Below are 15,602 nucleotides of genomic sequence, written 5' to 3'. Positions count from 1 at the left end.
TTTTACATTGTTAACGACTCTTTCTATAAAAAAAAAAAAATTTAATTAATTAAAGTAATTCCTTATTATTAGGACAAAAAGTAATAAAACTTATGTTTTGAAAACAAACGTAGCAAAAATTCAAATGTACCAAGTAACTAAATATACCATTATAATTAAACGTACCTAACAACGAGTTTTGTTGCATTCTATTTAATTTACTAAAAATAATATTTAATAAAAAATAAAAAATCTTAAATCATCATAATAAGAGATACATAAAAATAGGAAGAAAAAAAAAAGAAATGCTAACGTGAATAGACTTCTAATGAAATAAAATGAGAAAAAATTAAAGTACCAAAATGGTAGGGAAAATATTTAATCAAATTTACCAAAAAAATAGATATTTAGTTTATAACATTTAAAAACAAGGCGTTTATATAAAAACATCATTTTTTTATTACTATATTCACCAACCGCTTTTTGCCGCGCGTTTCCGTATCTTCCCCAATTCTTCACCTAATTTTCCCGCTACTTCTTCTACCACCATAACTCGAAGCTGGAAATATTCTCGGAAGTGACAGTGAGGCGGAAGTTTCTCCCTTTCCAATTCAATGAACTCCCGCGAGCTCGCCCTGGTCTCCACCGCGGCCGTTTTCGGTGCCCTGGCCTCTGCGCTCACTTGCCGTTTCTTCTTTTCAAACCCTAAGAGGCAGTCCCCCAAACTCGATTTGTCGAAAAACGGCGTCGTTTCCAGGAAATGCTCTTCTCAGAGCCCTTTCGACCCCTCAAAGCGCGAAGGGTTAGTGTCCAAAATTCCATCTTTTCATAAAGCCCTTTGATTTTGGTCATACTTTTCTATTGCAGTAATAAATATATGAGTAATTAGTTACAAATTTTACAAAAATGGATAATTTCACTCATATTATTATTGGGTTTTTAATTTTTAATTGTGTTTTTTGTTTTGATTGCAGATATTTATCATGGGATGATTATTTCATGGCAATTGCATTTTTATCAGCTGAAAGATCCAAAGATCCTAACAGGCAGGTCATATTTCTCTGCTTTTTTTATGTATGCATGCTGATGAATTTGTGATTAAATGAGGAGGAATTAATTTTTTGAGAATTAGCAATGAGAGTGTTGCAAATTTCTTCGATTTGTGGTCTGATAAGAACTTGGTGAGTTAGACAATATATTGATTGGTCGTTGGTGCTATGTTTTGTATTTGTGGTGTACAGGTTGGAGCATGCTTGGTGAGTGAAAATGGTGTAATTCTAGGTATGGGATTTGTTGACGTGAACTCTACATCCAAATAAAGCCGAATTATAAACTATATCGTAGTATATTGTTCAGTGATTGTATGGCTCTTATTGTCCATTGATTATTATTTTTATGATCATTGAACTTTTGCGAATGTAGTTTCCTTTGACTTCCAGCCAATTTCTCTCTTTTCAGGAATTGGATATAATGGGTTCCCGAGAGGTTGTTCGGATGACAAGCTTCCTTGGGCAAAGGTTTGTCTACACTATTTGATGAAATTGTACAAAGAAAAAAGAATGATTATATGATGCTATGGTCAGTACTCAGTAGTAATTGGTAAAGCTGTCCTTTCTTGTTCAGAAATCCAAAACTGGGGATCCTTTGGAGACAAAGTATCCGTAAGTGTTTCTGCTTTCTTAAATTAATTTTCTAACTCGTGGTCTGCTGTTTACTCTGAACTTATTCTGAAGTTGGAATCTAATATCTGTTTTCTTTCCATTGCACCAGTCAAATTTATCATCCCACCGCTATCACATCATATCCAATGCTTGTGCTTTCATTGTATACTGGTTTCAAATCTCTGGTTATTTCTCTTAGTATTTCTGATTTCGTTTTGCAGTTATGTTTGTCATGCTGAAGTCAATGCTATCCTAAACACGAATCATGCTTCTGCTGCAGGACAGGTTACTTCTGGTTACACTTACCCATTCCCATTAACTACGAATATATCATCTCCATCTGCTGACCTAGTATTATAATGTGGATTCGAACTAAAATGTTGTCCTCAACCAACTTGACGAAATGATGACCCTGAGGGACTTTTACGTGGATATGTTTGGTAGAAACTCAAGTTCTAAAATGTACTTAAGTTTAAATGATGGTTTACTATATTTCCTTCATTCCATTTTGTGGTTATTCTGTTTCGTTGCCCTCTGTGACTGAAAGTACTGTTTGAATGCTTATTCTCTATTTCTTTGCAGAGGCTTTATGTGACCATGTTCCCCTGCAATGAGTGTGCCAAGATAATTATTCAGGTTCTTCCTTTGCTTCTTTGTGCTTGTATTTTAGGGTATATCTGAAATAACCATGCTTATGTCATTCCCATCTCCCGCCTTCCCCTCCCTTCCTAGTCCCTCTCCAACCCGCTAAAACTCTAGTAATGAGCATGTAAAGAGATGGTAATCTATTCTTATTGCCTTGAAATTTCAAGAACCTGAGTATTTGCACGTTCTATGTGGTACGTTGCCAGTGTCTAACCAGTTTGTTTTTCCTGCCAATTGCTTCTTATTTGCAGTCAGGAGTCACGGAAGTTATATATTTTGTGGAAAAGAGGTTAAACAATCCAGATGTTGCCTACATTGCTTCCCATAAACTACTATCATTGGCCGGTGTGAAAGTATGTCTCATTCACTTCTTGAACTGTTCTATTAAATTCATTTTGATTTTGCATATGCTTTTGAAATTAGAACATTAGGCTTTCAATCTCTTCAGCTTGACGTTTCCTTGTTTTGATGAGCGGTCCCTAATAGTCTCGCTAATTTTTCCCTTTAAAACGCTAATGTGTGTACGAGGTTGCTTGTGTGAACCTCCAAAGTGTTATCCAATTGAGTCAACCTGCAAATCCTTTATCCATAACACAGGAGCCGAAAACTTAACTGATATCTGTGTTTTTACGTCTCAATTGCAGGTCAGGAAACATCACCCATACCTGAACCAACTTTTAGTCAAGTTTGAGGAGCCCTAGATTTCGTATCGTTCGTTACCATAAACCGGTAAACGGACCTTCATGCTCGGTGAAAATGTGAATCATGAATCCCTCTCGTGTGTAAGCATCTAGTATTTGGTTGTTGTCTCTTGAATCATGAATCACTTGTAGGTACAATGTTTTATTTTCAATTCTGCACTCTGGTCTGTTGTTGAACTATGAAATAGAAGATACCGAATCATATGAACTCACGAGACGTTAACAACCTATTGTGATTGTATGGAAGTGATTTTTCATCTTCCGATTTCAATATTTCTGCCCGAAAAAGTTTGGAAGATATGGAAAACCATGTATCAGAGTACCATTCGTGTCGTTTTAGGACGGATTAGAAGGGAATCAACAAGAAGATTATTATCTACAACACTAGAAGACCCCACTACATGTAATATGAAATGAGTTTGATAAGTCTCTATTTGTCGATGTCTATGGCCGAACCCCACTACATGTAACATTAAATGAGTTTGATAAGTCTCTATTTGTCGGTATTTATGATTGAATCCTGTTGCATGTAACACGAAATGAGTTTGATAAGTCTATTTATTGGTGTTTTTGACTGGCATCGTTACTCTTGTTGTTATCTTTGATGTACTACTCTTGATCATGTAGTTTATGATCAGTCCATTTTTCCCTTCTTTTTTTATTTTTTGTTGATCATGACATAATATTGTTGATCATGAGCAAATGTGTAAAATATAATAAGAAAAAAAAGAAGTTGACGGTTAGAACTCTTTCCCAAATTTGTTGACTGTAATGTGCATGGAAAGTTTGTTTCTCACGGTTTGGAATTATGCCACGTATTCAGTGAGCCTTATTCTTATTTATTTTATTGAGTAAAAGTAATCAAATTTCTGACAAAAAAAAAAAAGCAATAAAATTAATAAAATAAGGCTCATTAAATATGTAACGTAACTCCCAACTATTAGATTTTATTTAAAGGGTCTCGATTCAAAGAAGAAGAATGGAGAAGAGAGAATCTAAGTCTAAATTTTTTGGTGCACGTCAATCCGTCAGATCATTTTATCCGTGCAAATTTAGTTTTCAAGACCAAAAAATCAAGGAGGTGGATGGTCTCCCTTTTCATTTTCATATTTTTTTCATTTCTTCATGTGATGTGTGATCACGGTTAAGTCATGTTAATATTTTATGTTAATTTTTTATAAAAGTAATAAAATAAAAAGTAATAGGAATATAAAATGTTAACGTGGCTTAACCGTGACCACACAAACAAAAAGACATAAGAAGAGCATGGAAATGTGAGGACAAACAACCCACCTCCAAAAATCAAACCAAAACATCTGTCGGTCTAAATCTGTTTGTTTTGTGAGCACCCAGTTAAGTTTGACCAGTGCAATTGGAGTTGAAGAGTCACTGGATGCCTCTCTTCGGTTGGCTGGCCTACGATGAAAACGACATTGAAAAAACGAAAGCTTAATTTTGTCAACTAAACAGAAGTTCAAAGTATGATTCCTGGGAAGAGTATGGTTAATTTTGTTCAACCATTTCCAACTAATGAAACTTCACCACCTTGACATTTGATCTATTGTAGTATTACCAGGGTTGGCCGGTAAAACATGACTAAAAATCAGCAACCTATGACCATTTCGTTTTCATTTTTCACTTTTTGTTTTTACTTATAAAAAAAGGGAAAATAGTTTCAGATGAGAAAACACTTTGACATTTGATCTATTGTAGTAATTACCAGGGTTGGGCAGTAAAACATGACTAAAAATCAGTAACCAATGACCATTTCGTGATTCCATATGAACGGTGGTTTGTAAGATGTAACATCACATGATTCCATATGTGTCAAAAATTCTACTTTCTAGCATAATTTAACAAAAGTCACCGCAACTTAATCAAATCCTATTACGTCTAATTATACACCATGACAATAATATAACATAGAATAGAACAACTCCAACTCCATATTCCTTGCGTTTTGCATGCATGTTTTTGTGGGGTTTGTAATATGTAAGTACGAATTTGCCCCCCACACCCTACTAACTTAGGACGTGTTTACGTATCCATAATCGGAATGAAATTTGTGGAATTGAATTCCGATTATGGAGTATTCCAGTGTTTACTAAATATAAAGGAATAAAAAAGGCAGTGGGGCCCACACAAATTTTGGAATTCAATTCCTTGTATCGGTGGAATTGGATTCTCTACATATAGATGGTAATCCAATTCTTGATTGCTTGGACAATCGGAATGACATTTTTGTTCCCTTTATGCCTTCACTTGCTTTTTTTATTTCCAAGACTATCCTTGTAAGATCCCACATCGCCCAGGGGTGAGGATCATGTAAGCCTTATATGTATATTCTCATCTTTACCTAACGCAAGTCCTTTTAGGAGCTCACTTGCTTTTTTCTTACTATTATATATTATATCAAATTTTGTTAAAAAAAAGGTATATAAAATATTTGATTTGGGACAAGGGCATTTTAGTAATCATATTGGTTTATATTCCGATTCTGCTGAATTAGTAAACAGTTTTATGAAATTCTATTCCGATTCCAGAACATTTAAGTAATTAGCTTCAACAGGAATCTGATTCTAACTTCCCATTCCAACTTCTCCTCAATTCAATTCCTCCTACTTTCATTACGATTACGAAAACGCGCCATTAACCTATTATTATCAAGTCCAATATAGCCACTCAGTATTATAGTATGATAATATTCTTTTTCACTTGTAGGTAAAAAGTACAAGAGATCTTAAGTTCGAATTTCGTAGATAATGAATTCGATATCAAATTAGGTTGCCTATTGTATATCTTAGCCAAATTTCGCCCTCTCTCGAGTGTAAAATATAGCGTTGTGAAAAAAAAAAAAAAAAAAAGTAGTCCAATATAGAATACTATTTACGCTTTCTATATATGACGCAATATACATCTGTAATTTTAATTTTTAACCAACAAAAAAAAAACATATAAAATAAAAACGCATATTTTTCTTTTCCATTAAATATCAGTTCATTATCCAACGGCCATATTGTCACCTTCTTCACCCTCCACCGGTCCCCCCAACTCCTCCACTGCCTCACCGTCAACCGCCAGCCACCGTTCGATCGGCTTACACTTGACTTTGTGTCGCAGCTTCCAATCCAGCGCTTGGCACCCACGCGAGCAATAATTCACCGTTCCGCAAACCGAGCACCTCCTAAACTCGTGCGGCATCGTCTCGGGCCTCCCGCAGCCCACGTGCGAGCACATCTTCATTCCCTGCCCCGCCATCCACCGCCCCGACCCGAACCACTCCCTCATGAACCGGTTCGCAGGGTGGAGCTCCGGAGGTGGAACGTTGCACCCGAAGTCGCTCAGCAGTGGGCAGCTGACCAGCCCCGTCAGGCAGGCGTAGAAGTGCTGGTGGTGGTGGGACCGCCACGCCGCGGAGGAGCGTAGAACGGATGCGAGCTCCCGCGCGTTGGCCTGGACAAGCAAGCGGCGTCCCTCGGTGACGTTCTGCTTGACTCCATAACCGTCCTGGAGGCAATGGCCGAGCTCGCGAAGCGCGTCGACGTGGCCGAGGGAAGCGGCTCGCGCGCAGAGAGCCACGCCAGCTCGCAGGTCCTTATCTTTCTTGGAGTAGCCGCTGCCGTTAAACTGAATCACGGCGAGCGAGTACAGCGCAGGCGCGTGGGCTCTCATGGCGGCTTTCGCCATGAGCGACGCCCCGCTCCCTCGGTTTTGTAAACAGTAAAATCGGATCTGTAGCGAAAAAAGCGAAATTATTTTCCAAAAATAAAAGAAAATTACATTAATTAAAAAAACAGAAAATAAATAAGATAAAATTAAGCGACTGACCATTCCGAGAGTGTAGGAAGCTTCAATGTTACCGGCGGTGACGCACTGTTTGAGAAACCGGTGAGCCGAATCGGACCAGTTCTTGGCCCGGATTGCAAATGCTTTTGGACCGGCCTTTGATAACACCAGAGAGTGGAGTCCTAACCGGTTCAATCTCTTACAACTATATTTTATTTTATTTTCCAAAAATTAAAACGAGAAATTCATCAAGAGCAAGCTAGAAAAATAAGAAATCCGAGGTCACGGCGCTTACGTGATGAGGACGTTGATGAGATCGGACGGCGAGGAAGCAGAGGAGCTGAGCTTGCAGAGGACGAAGACAACGAGATCGTCGGGCAAGCCGTCAAAGAAATCCGACTTCGCGGCGGCGGGTGATCGGCGGGAGCTTCTGAGCTTTTTTCTTTGCAGCGTCGCCGCCTCCATGTTTAGCTTTTCTTCTTCTTCTTCTGCAGAATCTTCACATAATCCAAGCTCGATCTTTCTCTGTGCGTATGGAAACGGTGGTTGTTTGGATGTTTGTGGGTTTTATGAGGGTGGAGATAAAAGTCGAGAACGATGACGTCTGGACGGACTTATATACAAGGGGAAGGAGGGAGACCAAACGACAAGCCACTATGTGGGACCCGCGAGATTGATTTGAAGAGAATTAAATATTAATCCTTGATTAAGCTTTATATTTGCTTTAATTAATTTTTAGTGGGAAATAAAGAAGCCGGATTCTTGTTGGATTATTTTTGTGTAAATTCTAGAAATTCATGAATCGTCTGTTTATTGTATATCATGAGATCAGAAATTATTTTAAATATTTTTATTTAAAATTAAACACAAATAATATTTGATAAAAACTAATAATATGATATATGATAAACGGATATGATTTATAAATCCCTAAAATTCTTACCAGGATCCGGAGAGGATGTTGGAGAAATAAATAGGATACTCTCTCCGGTTTTAGCGATTTGGGTGAGACGAAAGGACTGGTCAAAAGACTCGTTGTGGACCCAGACTGAGCTTTAGGCCAGCCGGTGCAGGCCCAGTACGGTACACCCTATTGTTCTGCCGAATTCACCTTGGATTTTTTTTCCCAAATTCTTTTTATTTATAATTCTCCTAGGAGTTTTTAATAATTTCTAAAAAAGATTATTACAAATTATTGAATAAGCAATGATAAAATTCGGAACCGGATCCCCTCTAGATTCTTTGAAATTGAGCCTCCTGACAAAAGGATCCAGATCGTTGAAATTTAATCCAACGACTACAAATAGGGATCTTTTTAAAAGTTATAATAATTGTAGCCGTTGAATCAAATTTCAATGGTCCGAATCCCTTAATCAGAAAGTTCAGTTTATAAGGATCCGGATGAGATCCTGTTCCATAAAATTCATCTAAATTATAGAGATGGAACAGCTGAAACTGACAGAGTGGGTTAAATAGTAGAGCTCGATCAACCAAGGCATTTCACCACTAACTAACATCACAACCATTGGCCTTAAATTGTCATGACAGTTGGAATTGAAAGGTTCGATGGTATTTGGATTGTTTTTTTAATACAAGTGAGCACTATATATTTGCGTGAGGTTGTAAGTAAATGTAATATGATAGCATTATTGTTACAGTAACGTTTTATAATCAAAACTTAAAACGTGCAAGACAATGTTGAACCTTTTGTTGTTCCTTCAAATTTTTATAATTGGCGTGTTCATAATGATGTATTGCATTCTCTATTATCAAATATTGTACCCTAGAAATAGATGAAAAAAATAGACTGATAAACTCCAGAATAATCGAGTTCTTCCATCACATTTTTTAGTAGTAGTAAAGGAACTTGTAAGTATTGTAACCAAATTCTGTAATTTATATTCATTACTAGGATGGTCACAACACACAATAATTAATTAGATCAAGTTGGGCACACTGGATTTTTACATCCATTTATTTTTATAGTTAAGAAAACAAATCCATTTTAATTGCAATATGAATAGACAAGATAATAATAATTTAGCATATGTTTACTCGGTATGGGGATAAGAATGAACGGGTATAAGATAAACCATTTTCTCTGATTCTCTCGTACCTTAGTTTTTCAGATATAGAGATATACCTACTTTTTACTCTTTATTTTTTAATAAACATATGAATAAAAATAGAGTGGTGATAAACTCATCCCATTGTCTTATTTTCCCATCCATCTTTTAATAAAAAATTTAATACGAAATTTACTCTCTTGTAAAACGATATCTAAGACCAAAGAAAAGAAAAACCCCTACCCTCTAGGTTGTCAGGTTCGTTCTTCCCCATCTTCTAGAACAACCCACCTTTTTAAATCTTCAAAAAATCCAAGTCCCCTATACCTTTGGCCATTTTAATTTGAGCTGTTTGTTTTTGTTGTCAATACCAGCAAACAACCTTGAAAACTAGGATAAAGGCTTGTCTGTCCACAATCCACAATACACATACTAATTGTTGTGGGAGGCGCAGATGAAGTGGAACATGGTGTTCTCGGGGTGGGTGGGGTGCTGGAGGATGGAGAAGACGCGGGGAATTGTGTAAAATGTATTGTAAAGATGCGATCCTTATTGTGCATCTTGATCAATTGAATTGTGTCTTTGTAGATTTTGTTTTACTCAATAAAAATAAAAAGAAAAATAATTTCAATATAAAGGTTATTTTAGGAATAATAGTTGGTGGGAAGATAACATTTCAAGTTTTTAACTTTTTGTGGCGGGTGAGAATCTTATAATATGGGTGGAGAAATAAGACACTGAGGTAAGTTTAATAGCACTCTAAAAATAATACTCGCAAATCTATTCCTTATAAGCAAACACGCCTTAGTATTTTTTTATACATTAAAAAGAATCAAAGGGTTAGGTTTTATCTGCAGTAGTATTTTGAATAAATAGGTGGGGGAATATGCATACAACCTTAGAAAGAAAGAAAAAATTGGTGGAATCCGTCCCCATTTGTCCCAAAACGAGTTTAGGTGAGCTTCTGGATTTAATTCTAAGATGACCAGTTTTTGGGTTTTCTGCAGATTCCGTTATTTCTAACGAAATATGCGTATAAGACAATTATTTAAGGATGATGTTATTTGAACGCACAAAATTAACACTTAACCAAAAAAAAAAAAAAAAAAAAAAAAATGCATAAAATTAACACACTTATTAGCATATTGTTTAATGCATGTGGGGTTTTACATAGAACAGTAACGCTCACGTATGTTGAAAAGTATGTCACCAAGTGCATATGTCCAGATAACTTTATTGATTGCATAATCGCCAAATTGCCACCAATTGGATAATTCATCAAAATTTCACTTAAAGAAAACACATACACAAAATGTTAAAACATGATTATTTTTAATTTATAAACGAAGTTTCAAATTAATTTGGTTTAAATCCCCATGATATATGCTTAGTTCTCATGGAAGCAGCATGAAAAACATGTTTATTGGCTTTTAGTTTACGTAGGCCGCCTGCATGAGTGACGAAAAAGCCAAACTTTCCAAGTCTTACGAAGGATCTTATTTTTCATCGTGTTCTCGGACTAAATCTCCATAAAAAAATTGGGTACGAGTAGGACCTTACTTTATTCAATCCAAACAACTCCTTACCATACAATGTGTACATGCCTATCTTTTTTTTTCTCGTGAATTAAACGTGGAAGTTCGGCACATAAACCATTTTGTAAGTTTCAAATTTTCATGCAAGTGTAACGTCATGCACTATTCTAAAAATTCTCGTCTAACACTGCTTAGGCGTTAGGCGGCTGCCTAACGTCCTGATTAATCAGTAAACGTTTGAAAATTAAGAAATGACGTCTAGACTTGCTTAGGCATCTGCTTAAACCTGCCTAAGCACAGTGACTGAGCCAGAATTTTAAGTGAGGAGGGGCCTTTCACACACATGTATGTATAAATAAATATATATATACACACACATATATATATATATATATATATGCGACATATGTACAAACCCAAACAACCAAGTAAGAGGTAGACTGGAAGGCTAAAGAAAATACAAAGAAGTAGAAAAAGAAGGATAGGGGGAAGAGGTCTGCAAATAAAGAAGGTGGGTTGCTTTAGAAAATTATAGGGTGTATATTACTCTTAGCTGAGAGAATTGAACTAGTAGTCCTAGCTGAGAGAATTGAACCAGTAGTGGGGTTGCTTTTTCCATTTAAAATTGCATGTCTCTTTTAAAACTCCCCTGCCTAACTCATCGTTTCATTAAACAGTCAACCAAATTTAAAACCAAAACAGCCTAATGACGTCGTTTGCTTCGTCTTCTTCCTTGAGGTTCACACCTCTGCAAATAAAAACTTGGCGCCGTTGGTTGATTTCATACACCTTTCACATAAGTCAAGATGAGCCTAGGACCCTAGTCCCTTGGTGGCTCCGTCTCTGCCTAGGCATCCGTCTAGGTCGTAATTTTCATTAAAACAGAAGATCGATAACTTTAATTTTTCATTTTATTTTTAATAAAATGTAAGAGATTTGTTGAATACTTAGACGAACACTCATTATATGCTTGAATCACATGTTTTCAATATTGTTTTAATACTCTATGATCTATATATCATTTTATTTTGCAATTTATGTATCCCAATATAGTTATCTATTTTTTTTTATAATATGAATATGTACTTATTTATACGAAATATAATAAATTGACTTTAAATCTCCTAGTCTTCCTAGACCCCATCTAGCCGCCTACATGCTAGTTCCCATTCTACCGCCTGACTAACGCTTCGCTTAGTATCTTTTTAAGTTAATTGATGGTAAGTGTGATATACGACAAAGTTTGTAAACCAGTTGAGTCGTAATAGTACCTTGTGATGTTGTCAACTTATTTATGTTATAATACGTATTTAATCTATTAACATTCTACTCTACGAAAAATTATTCACACGTACGCTCATACTATAAGACGTGATGGTTTTATGATTACATGCACAAAAAAGATTCATCACAGTTAAAACCCTAATATATATGATGTCTCTATCTGCCCCCATCAATTCATTACACATTTCATACTCTTAGGCATGGTGGTGCAACTTGAGAGTTGTGAAAGTTTCACAACCTTTTATCAGAAATATATACGTGTGTAATCTTTTCTCTTGTTGGATTAAACGTGGAAGTTGTCACGTACATAAACCACTGTATAAGTTTCAAATTTTCATGCAAGTATTATTGTTGGGGATTATGATGTAGGAGGCATTTTTTTTCAAAAAAAAAAAAAAATTGTTATACTATTATGTAGTGTTACCAATTTAGTTGTACATGTTACACACGTACTTTTTTAACATTCTATTATAAGAAATAAACTAAATATGTCACTCATGCAGATAATATTATCTAGGGGTGCAAGTTAAAATAGTGTTTTTTATTTTGACAAATTAGAATGAAAATTGGTATGCATTTTAGAGATTTCAAGAACTCCGAATTTTCGACATGAAGTTTTCCTAAATTTTTTTTATTAAAATTATGTATTTTTGTAATCATCTTTTGTATTTTATTGTTAGTCGTGGATACATTTTGGTCATTGTCCTTATATTAATCATACACATATATAAAACAAAAAAGTACAAGCATCCTATGTTATACCACAAAATTAAATCAATTCATACACAAGCATATAACCAATGAAAAAACAATAAAATGCATGTATGAGAAGTTTGGGAATATTAAAAAACTTGCAAAATATATGAATTTCCAAATCGTGTTCCAAAACTTTCAAGATTACTCCTATTCCAAAAAAAATTCTGAATTTGAAAATGTGAACCGATCCAATCAAATTTTAAAACTTTGTAATAAAAAAATGAAAACGTTGTTTTTGATCTCGTCCGTCTGAAAATCACCATACTATTACCGTGACATGCACCCAAAACTTTACATCGGAATCAAAACCTTATATGATGTCTCTACCGGCCTCCATCTGTACATTGATTACTCATTTCGTACCCTAGGGCATGATGGTGCAAGTTGTGAGCTGTGAAAGTTTTGCAAACCAAGTTACTAACGTGGATATACATATGTTTCACATTTGTGAGTGGGGACATGAACAAAAATTGAATAAAGAAAACTTCCAAACTCCTACAACTTGGATATGGGAATGAGGATTTGGATAAGGCTTGAAGATGTGGAGTTGGTGGAACACAAATCTTGTCCATTTTAAAAATAGTTTGGTAGAAAATGAGTGCTGCATTGCGGCCATTTGCCACAAGCATGCATGCACCTTTCAGATTAACAATTTAACAATTGTATCCATTTATTTTTTTTTAATTTTTAGCAAAAAGGAATCAGTTGGTGCTTTGTCATGGCAACTCACATATTTGGAGGCTAGGAAGACTCACAGAGGTATTTCAGCATTTTTCTGACCACCATCGTATAATTATATTATTTTTTTCTTTTTTTGGTAATTCAAATTTATAATTATTGCTTAACTCAATCTTAATCTAGACACAAGAAGCTAAAACATCAAAATCAAGGGTTAATTAATTAAAGAAAAATCAATGAAATGACTTGAAAACTTTGAGTTTTAACGATAAAGACAAAATAAAGAGTAAAGTAAATAGTACCATGATTGATTTTTTTAGTGTAAAAATATAGTTTTTTGTTAAAATGAATAATACCGAGAACTTTTCGTTAAAGTTTCCATTAATTAACAATTAATTTAAATCCCCATGATGTAAAGCACTCGCAACGTGGGTGCTTTGGTCCAAGAACAAATTATATCGCTGAGCTAATCTGGAAAGGAGGCTATTAAGCTAATTGCATGTTCACACACTCGGCTTAATCTTTTGCCTCTTAGGCTAAGGTGGCAATGGCATCCACCAATTTTGCGTAAGCTTTTTAAGGTTGGTGCTACATCGTACATATGTGGTTTTAATGGTTTACATGTGGCTAATGCTGTGGACTTGGAATAATTAGAACTAGTGAACACCACGGTGTGGCCTAGTAATTAAGAACGAATTTCAGATTCGAATTCCACACAGTACGTCATAAATTCGATTTCCTGTATTGATAAATCGCACGATGATAGCCGACTGAAAGTTGAAATACCTTTGTAAACCTTATTGAACCTCAAAAACATAAACCATTGTAAAGAACCCATCAACTAATTCCTTTTTAAAATAATAATAATTAGAATCAGTGAGTTGGCTATCAACACATGCCTCGTTACTGAAGCCTCGTGAAAAAGTAGACTTGGATCTTTTCAGTTTTGGGCCCAGCCGTAGTTTTGTTACGCTAACGCTAAGTGACAAATTCGTTGATCTTAATCATATTGATTAGTGCCATATTACCGACCAATGTTGTCCAAATCTTTTAAATAATTAGGTGTGTGATGGCTGATCTTGGTGACATATTTCATGTGCAGTTGAACTCGATGGTATAGATTGTGAACACGGATCTAATGACTTAGACATTGATTTAACACTAATTAGAGAAGGATAAATACGTCGTTTGTACTCCAACATCACTTGCAATGTGAATTAGCATCGTGGAAAAATCCAAGTGCATAGACGATTTTATGTATCTACAATATTATTATATGATTCATATTTTACTAAAATATTGGAGGAATCAATATCTCGACATAAACTAAGAGATAATTCTCATGCCACTTCACCTGGTTGTATAAAACTTGCATGCATCCTGACTTCGAAGACTCTCTCATAGAATTCCAACAATTTCTCCCATTCCTCAAAAGACCACAGGAACGGAGTTGATGCTCCCACATCCATAGGTTGCGAGAGGAGATTTGCGCAAAATTCTGGGTCTTAACTTTGTAAGAAAATATATGATTAGCAATGTGACATTAATGGAGAAGTTGATGCTCCCACGTTCATGAAGAAGTTTTTCTTTTTAACAATAAAATTAATATAAAATGGCGACATTGACTTGTTGATGATCCCTGGGATGCAATTGCATACGTGGTTGCGTTGCGTGCTGCATAAACATCTGAATAATTTTCGTCTTCTGATGCTAGTTATCCCCCAATCAGATGACTAAATTAATTAATATATAAGACCTCACTTGAGTCTTCAACGACAGTACTAATATAAAATCATTACACAAGAGCACACACTAATTAAGAGTTAATAACAATTAATTAACTAACAACGGTCTACAGGAGAAACTATAATACGATTAAATAATTTATTTTAATGCATATTTCGTCGTCTTCAGCCGCGAAAAACATCATGACAACCACGTTTCGCAGGACAGACATACCTCTAACTCAATTTTTTTTTGTTAATTAAGAAGGATTAATTAGCCACAATCAGAGGCAAAGTTGCTTCATCAGGGGTTATTTTCATTTTAAGATAACTTCTAGGGCATGGTCGGTCGTTAGTTCTTGTTTTATATTCACATGATTGTTTTCTGAACTCAATGGATATGGATATGTTTATCAGCAAGTGATGCAAATTTCTGAGAAGTCATAGATTTCGCTTATTGACCTCGCAACTTAAGAGAGAATGACAATGACTTGTTGATGTGAACCTCTCCACATCTTAAATTAACTTTTGTTGTGTGCTTATGACTTATTGAGAATTTGAGAGAGAGAAAGATACGCCACCCTTCAAAAGCAAGAGGGATATATATGTAATCTTCTAATAATATAATGTCATGTATAAGTTTTTATCTGCGTAATAGTATATAATCGAACCAAAATGACATGTAACACGTAATAGTATATAATAGAATCAAAATAACATGTAACAGTGAACTCGTTTAATGTCAACTTACTCCGTTTAGAAGCTATCGTGTTGAGGGGCATAATCA

At 35.3% G+C, this 15,602-nt stretch overlaps 2 protein-coding genes across 2 annotated transcripts; one reads left to right on the top strand and one right to left on the bottom strand.

Annotated features, from left to right (window-relative positions):
- The first annotated feature begins 444 nt into the window (after nucleotides 1–444).
- On the top strand, nucleotides 445–3,212 carry LOC103950007 (deoxycytidylate deaminase). The gene is made up of 9 exons (XM_009361157.2): nucleotides 445–781; nucleotides 954–1,029; nucleotides 1,221–1,260; nucleotides 1,438–1,496; nucleotides 1,603–1,640; nucleotides 1,862–1,925; nucleotides 2,223–2,276; nucleotides 2,537–2,638; nucleotides 2,930–3,212. The coding sequence occupies exons 1-9, from the start codon at nucleotides 594–596 to the stop codon at nucleotides 2,984–2,986; spliced, it is 678 nt and encodes a 225-aa protein (XP_009359432.2). The 5' UTR covers nucleotides 445–593; the 3' UTR covers nucleotides 2,987–3,212.
- A 2,639-nt stretch (nucleotides 3,213–5,851) lies between these two features.
- LOC103950008 (F-box protein At5g50450) lies at nucleotides 5,852–7,363 on the bottom strand. Its single transcript, XM_009361158.2, has 3 exons — nucleotides 7,068–7,363; nucleotides 6,815–6,977; nucleotides 5,852–6,718 (listed from the first exon to the last, which is right to left on the bottom strand). The coding sequence occupies exons 1-3, from the start codon at nucleotides 7,235–7,237 to the stop codon at nucleotides 5,987–5,989; spliced, it is 1,065 nt and encodes a 354-aa protein (XP_009359433.2). The 5' UTR covers nucleotides 7,238–7,363; the 3' UTR covers nucleotides 5,852–5,986.
- Between the last annotated feature and the right edge of the window lie 8,239 nt (nucleotides 7,364–15,602).

This window comes from the organism of the source record quoted next, unplaced genomic scaffold (genome assembly GCF_019419815.1).
Source record: "Pyrus x bretschneideri cultivar Hongxiangsu unplaced genomic scaffold, Pyrus_bretschneideri_v1 Contig27, whole genome shotgun sequence".
In the NCBI taxonomy this organism is placed as follows: domain Eukaryota; kingdom Viridiplantae; phylum Streptophyta; class Magnoliopsida; order Rosales; family Rosaceae; genus Pyrus; species Pyrus x bretschneideri.
The sequence above is the reverse complement of the archived record's forward strand: the minus strand, read 5'-3'. Positions and strand labels throughout refer to the sequence as shown.

Coding starts and splice junctions, on each gene's coding strand:
- LOC103950007 (XM_009361157.2), top strand. CDS start 594: ATGAACTCCCGCGAGCTCGCCCTGGTCTCCACCGCGGCCGTTTTCGGT. Junction 1,497..1,602: donor ACAAGCTTCCTTGGGCAAAG/GTTTGTCTACAC, acceptor TTTCTTGTTCAG/AAATCCAAAACTGGGGATCC. Junction 1,926..2,222: donor ATGCTTCTGCTGCAGGACAG/GTTACTTCTGGT, acceptor ATTTCTTTGCAG/AGGCTTTATGTGACCATGTT.
- LOC103950008 (XM_009361158.2), bottom strand. CDS start 7,237: ATGGAGGCGGCGACGCTGCAAAGAAAAAAGCTCAGAAGCTCCCGCCGA. Junction 6,978..7,067: donor CTCATCAACGTCCTCATCAC/GTAAGCGCCGTG, acceptor AATAAAATATAG/TTGTAAGAGATTGAACCGGT. Junction 6,719..6,814: donor CTTCCTACACTCTCGGAATG/GTCAGTCGCTTA, acceptor TTTTCGCTACAG/ATCCGATTTTACTGTTTACA.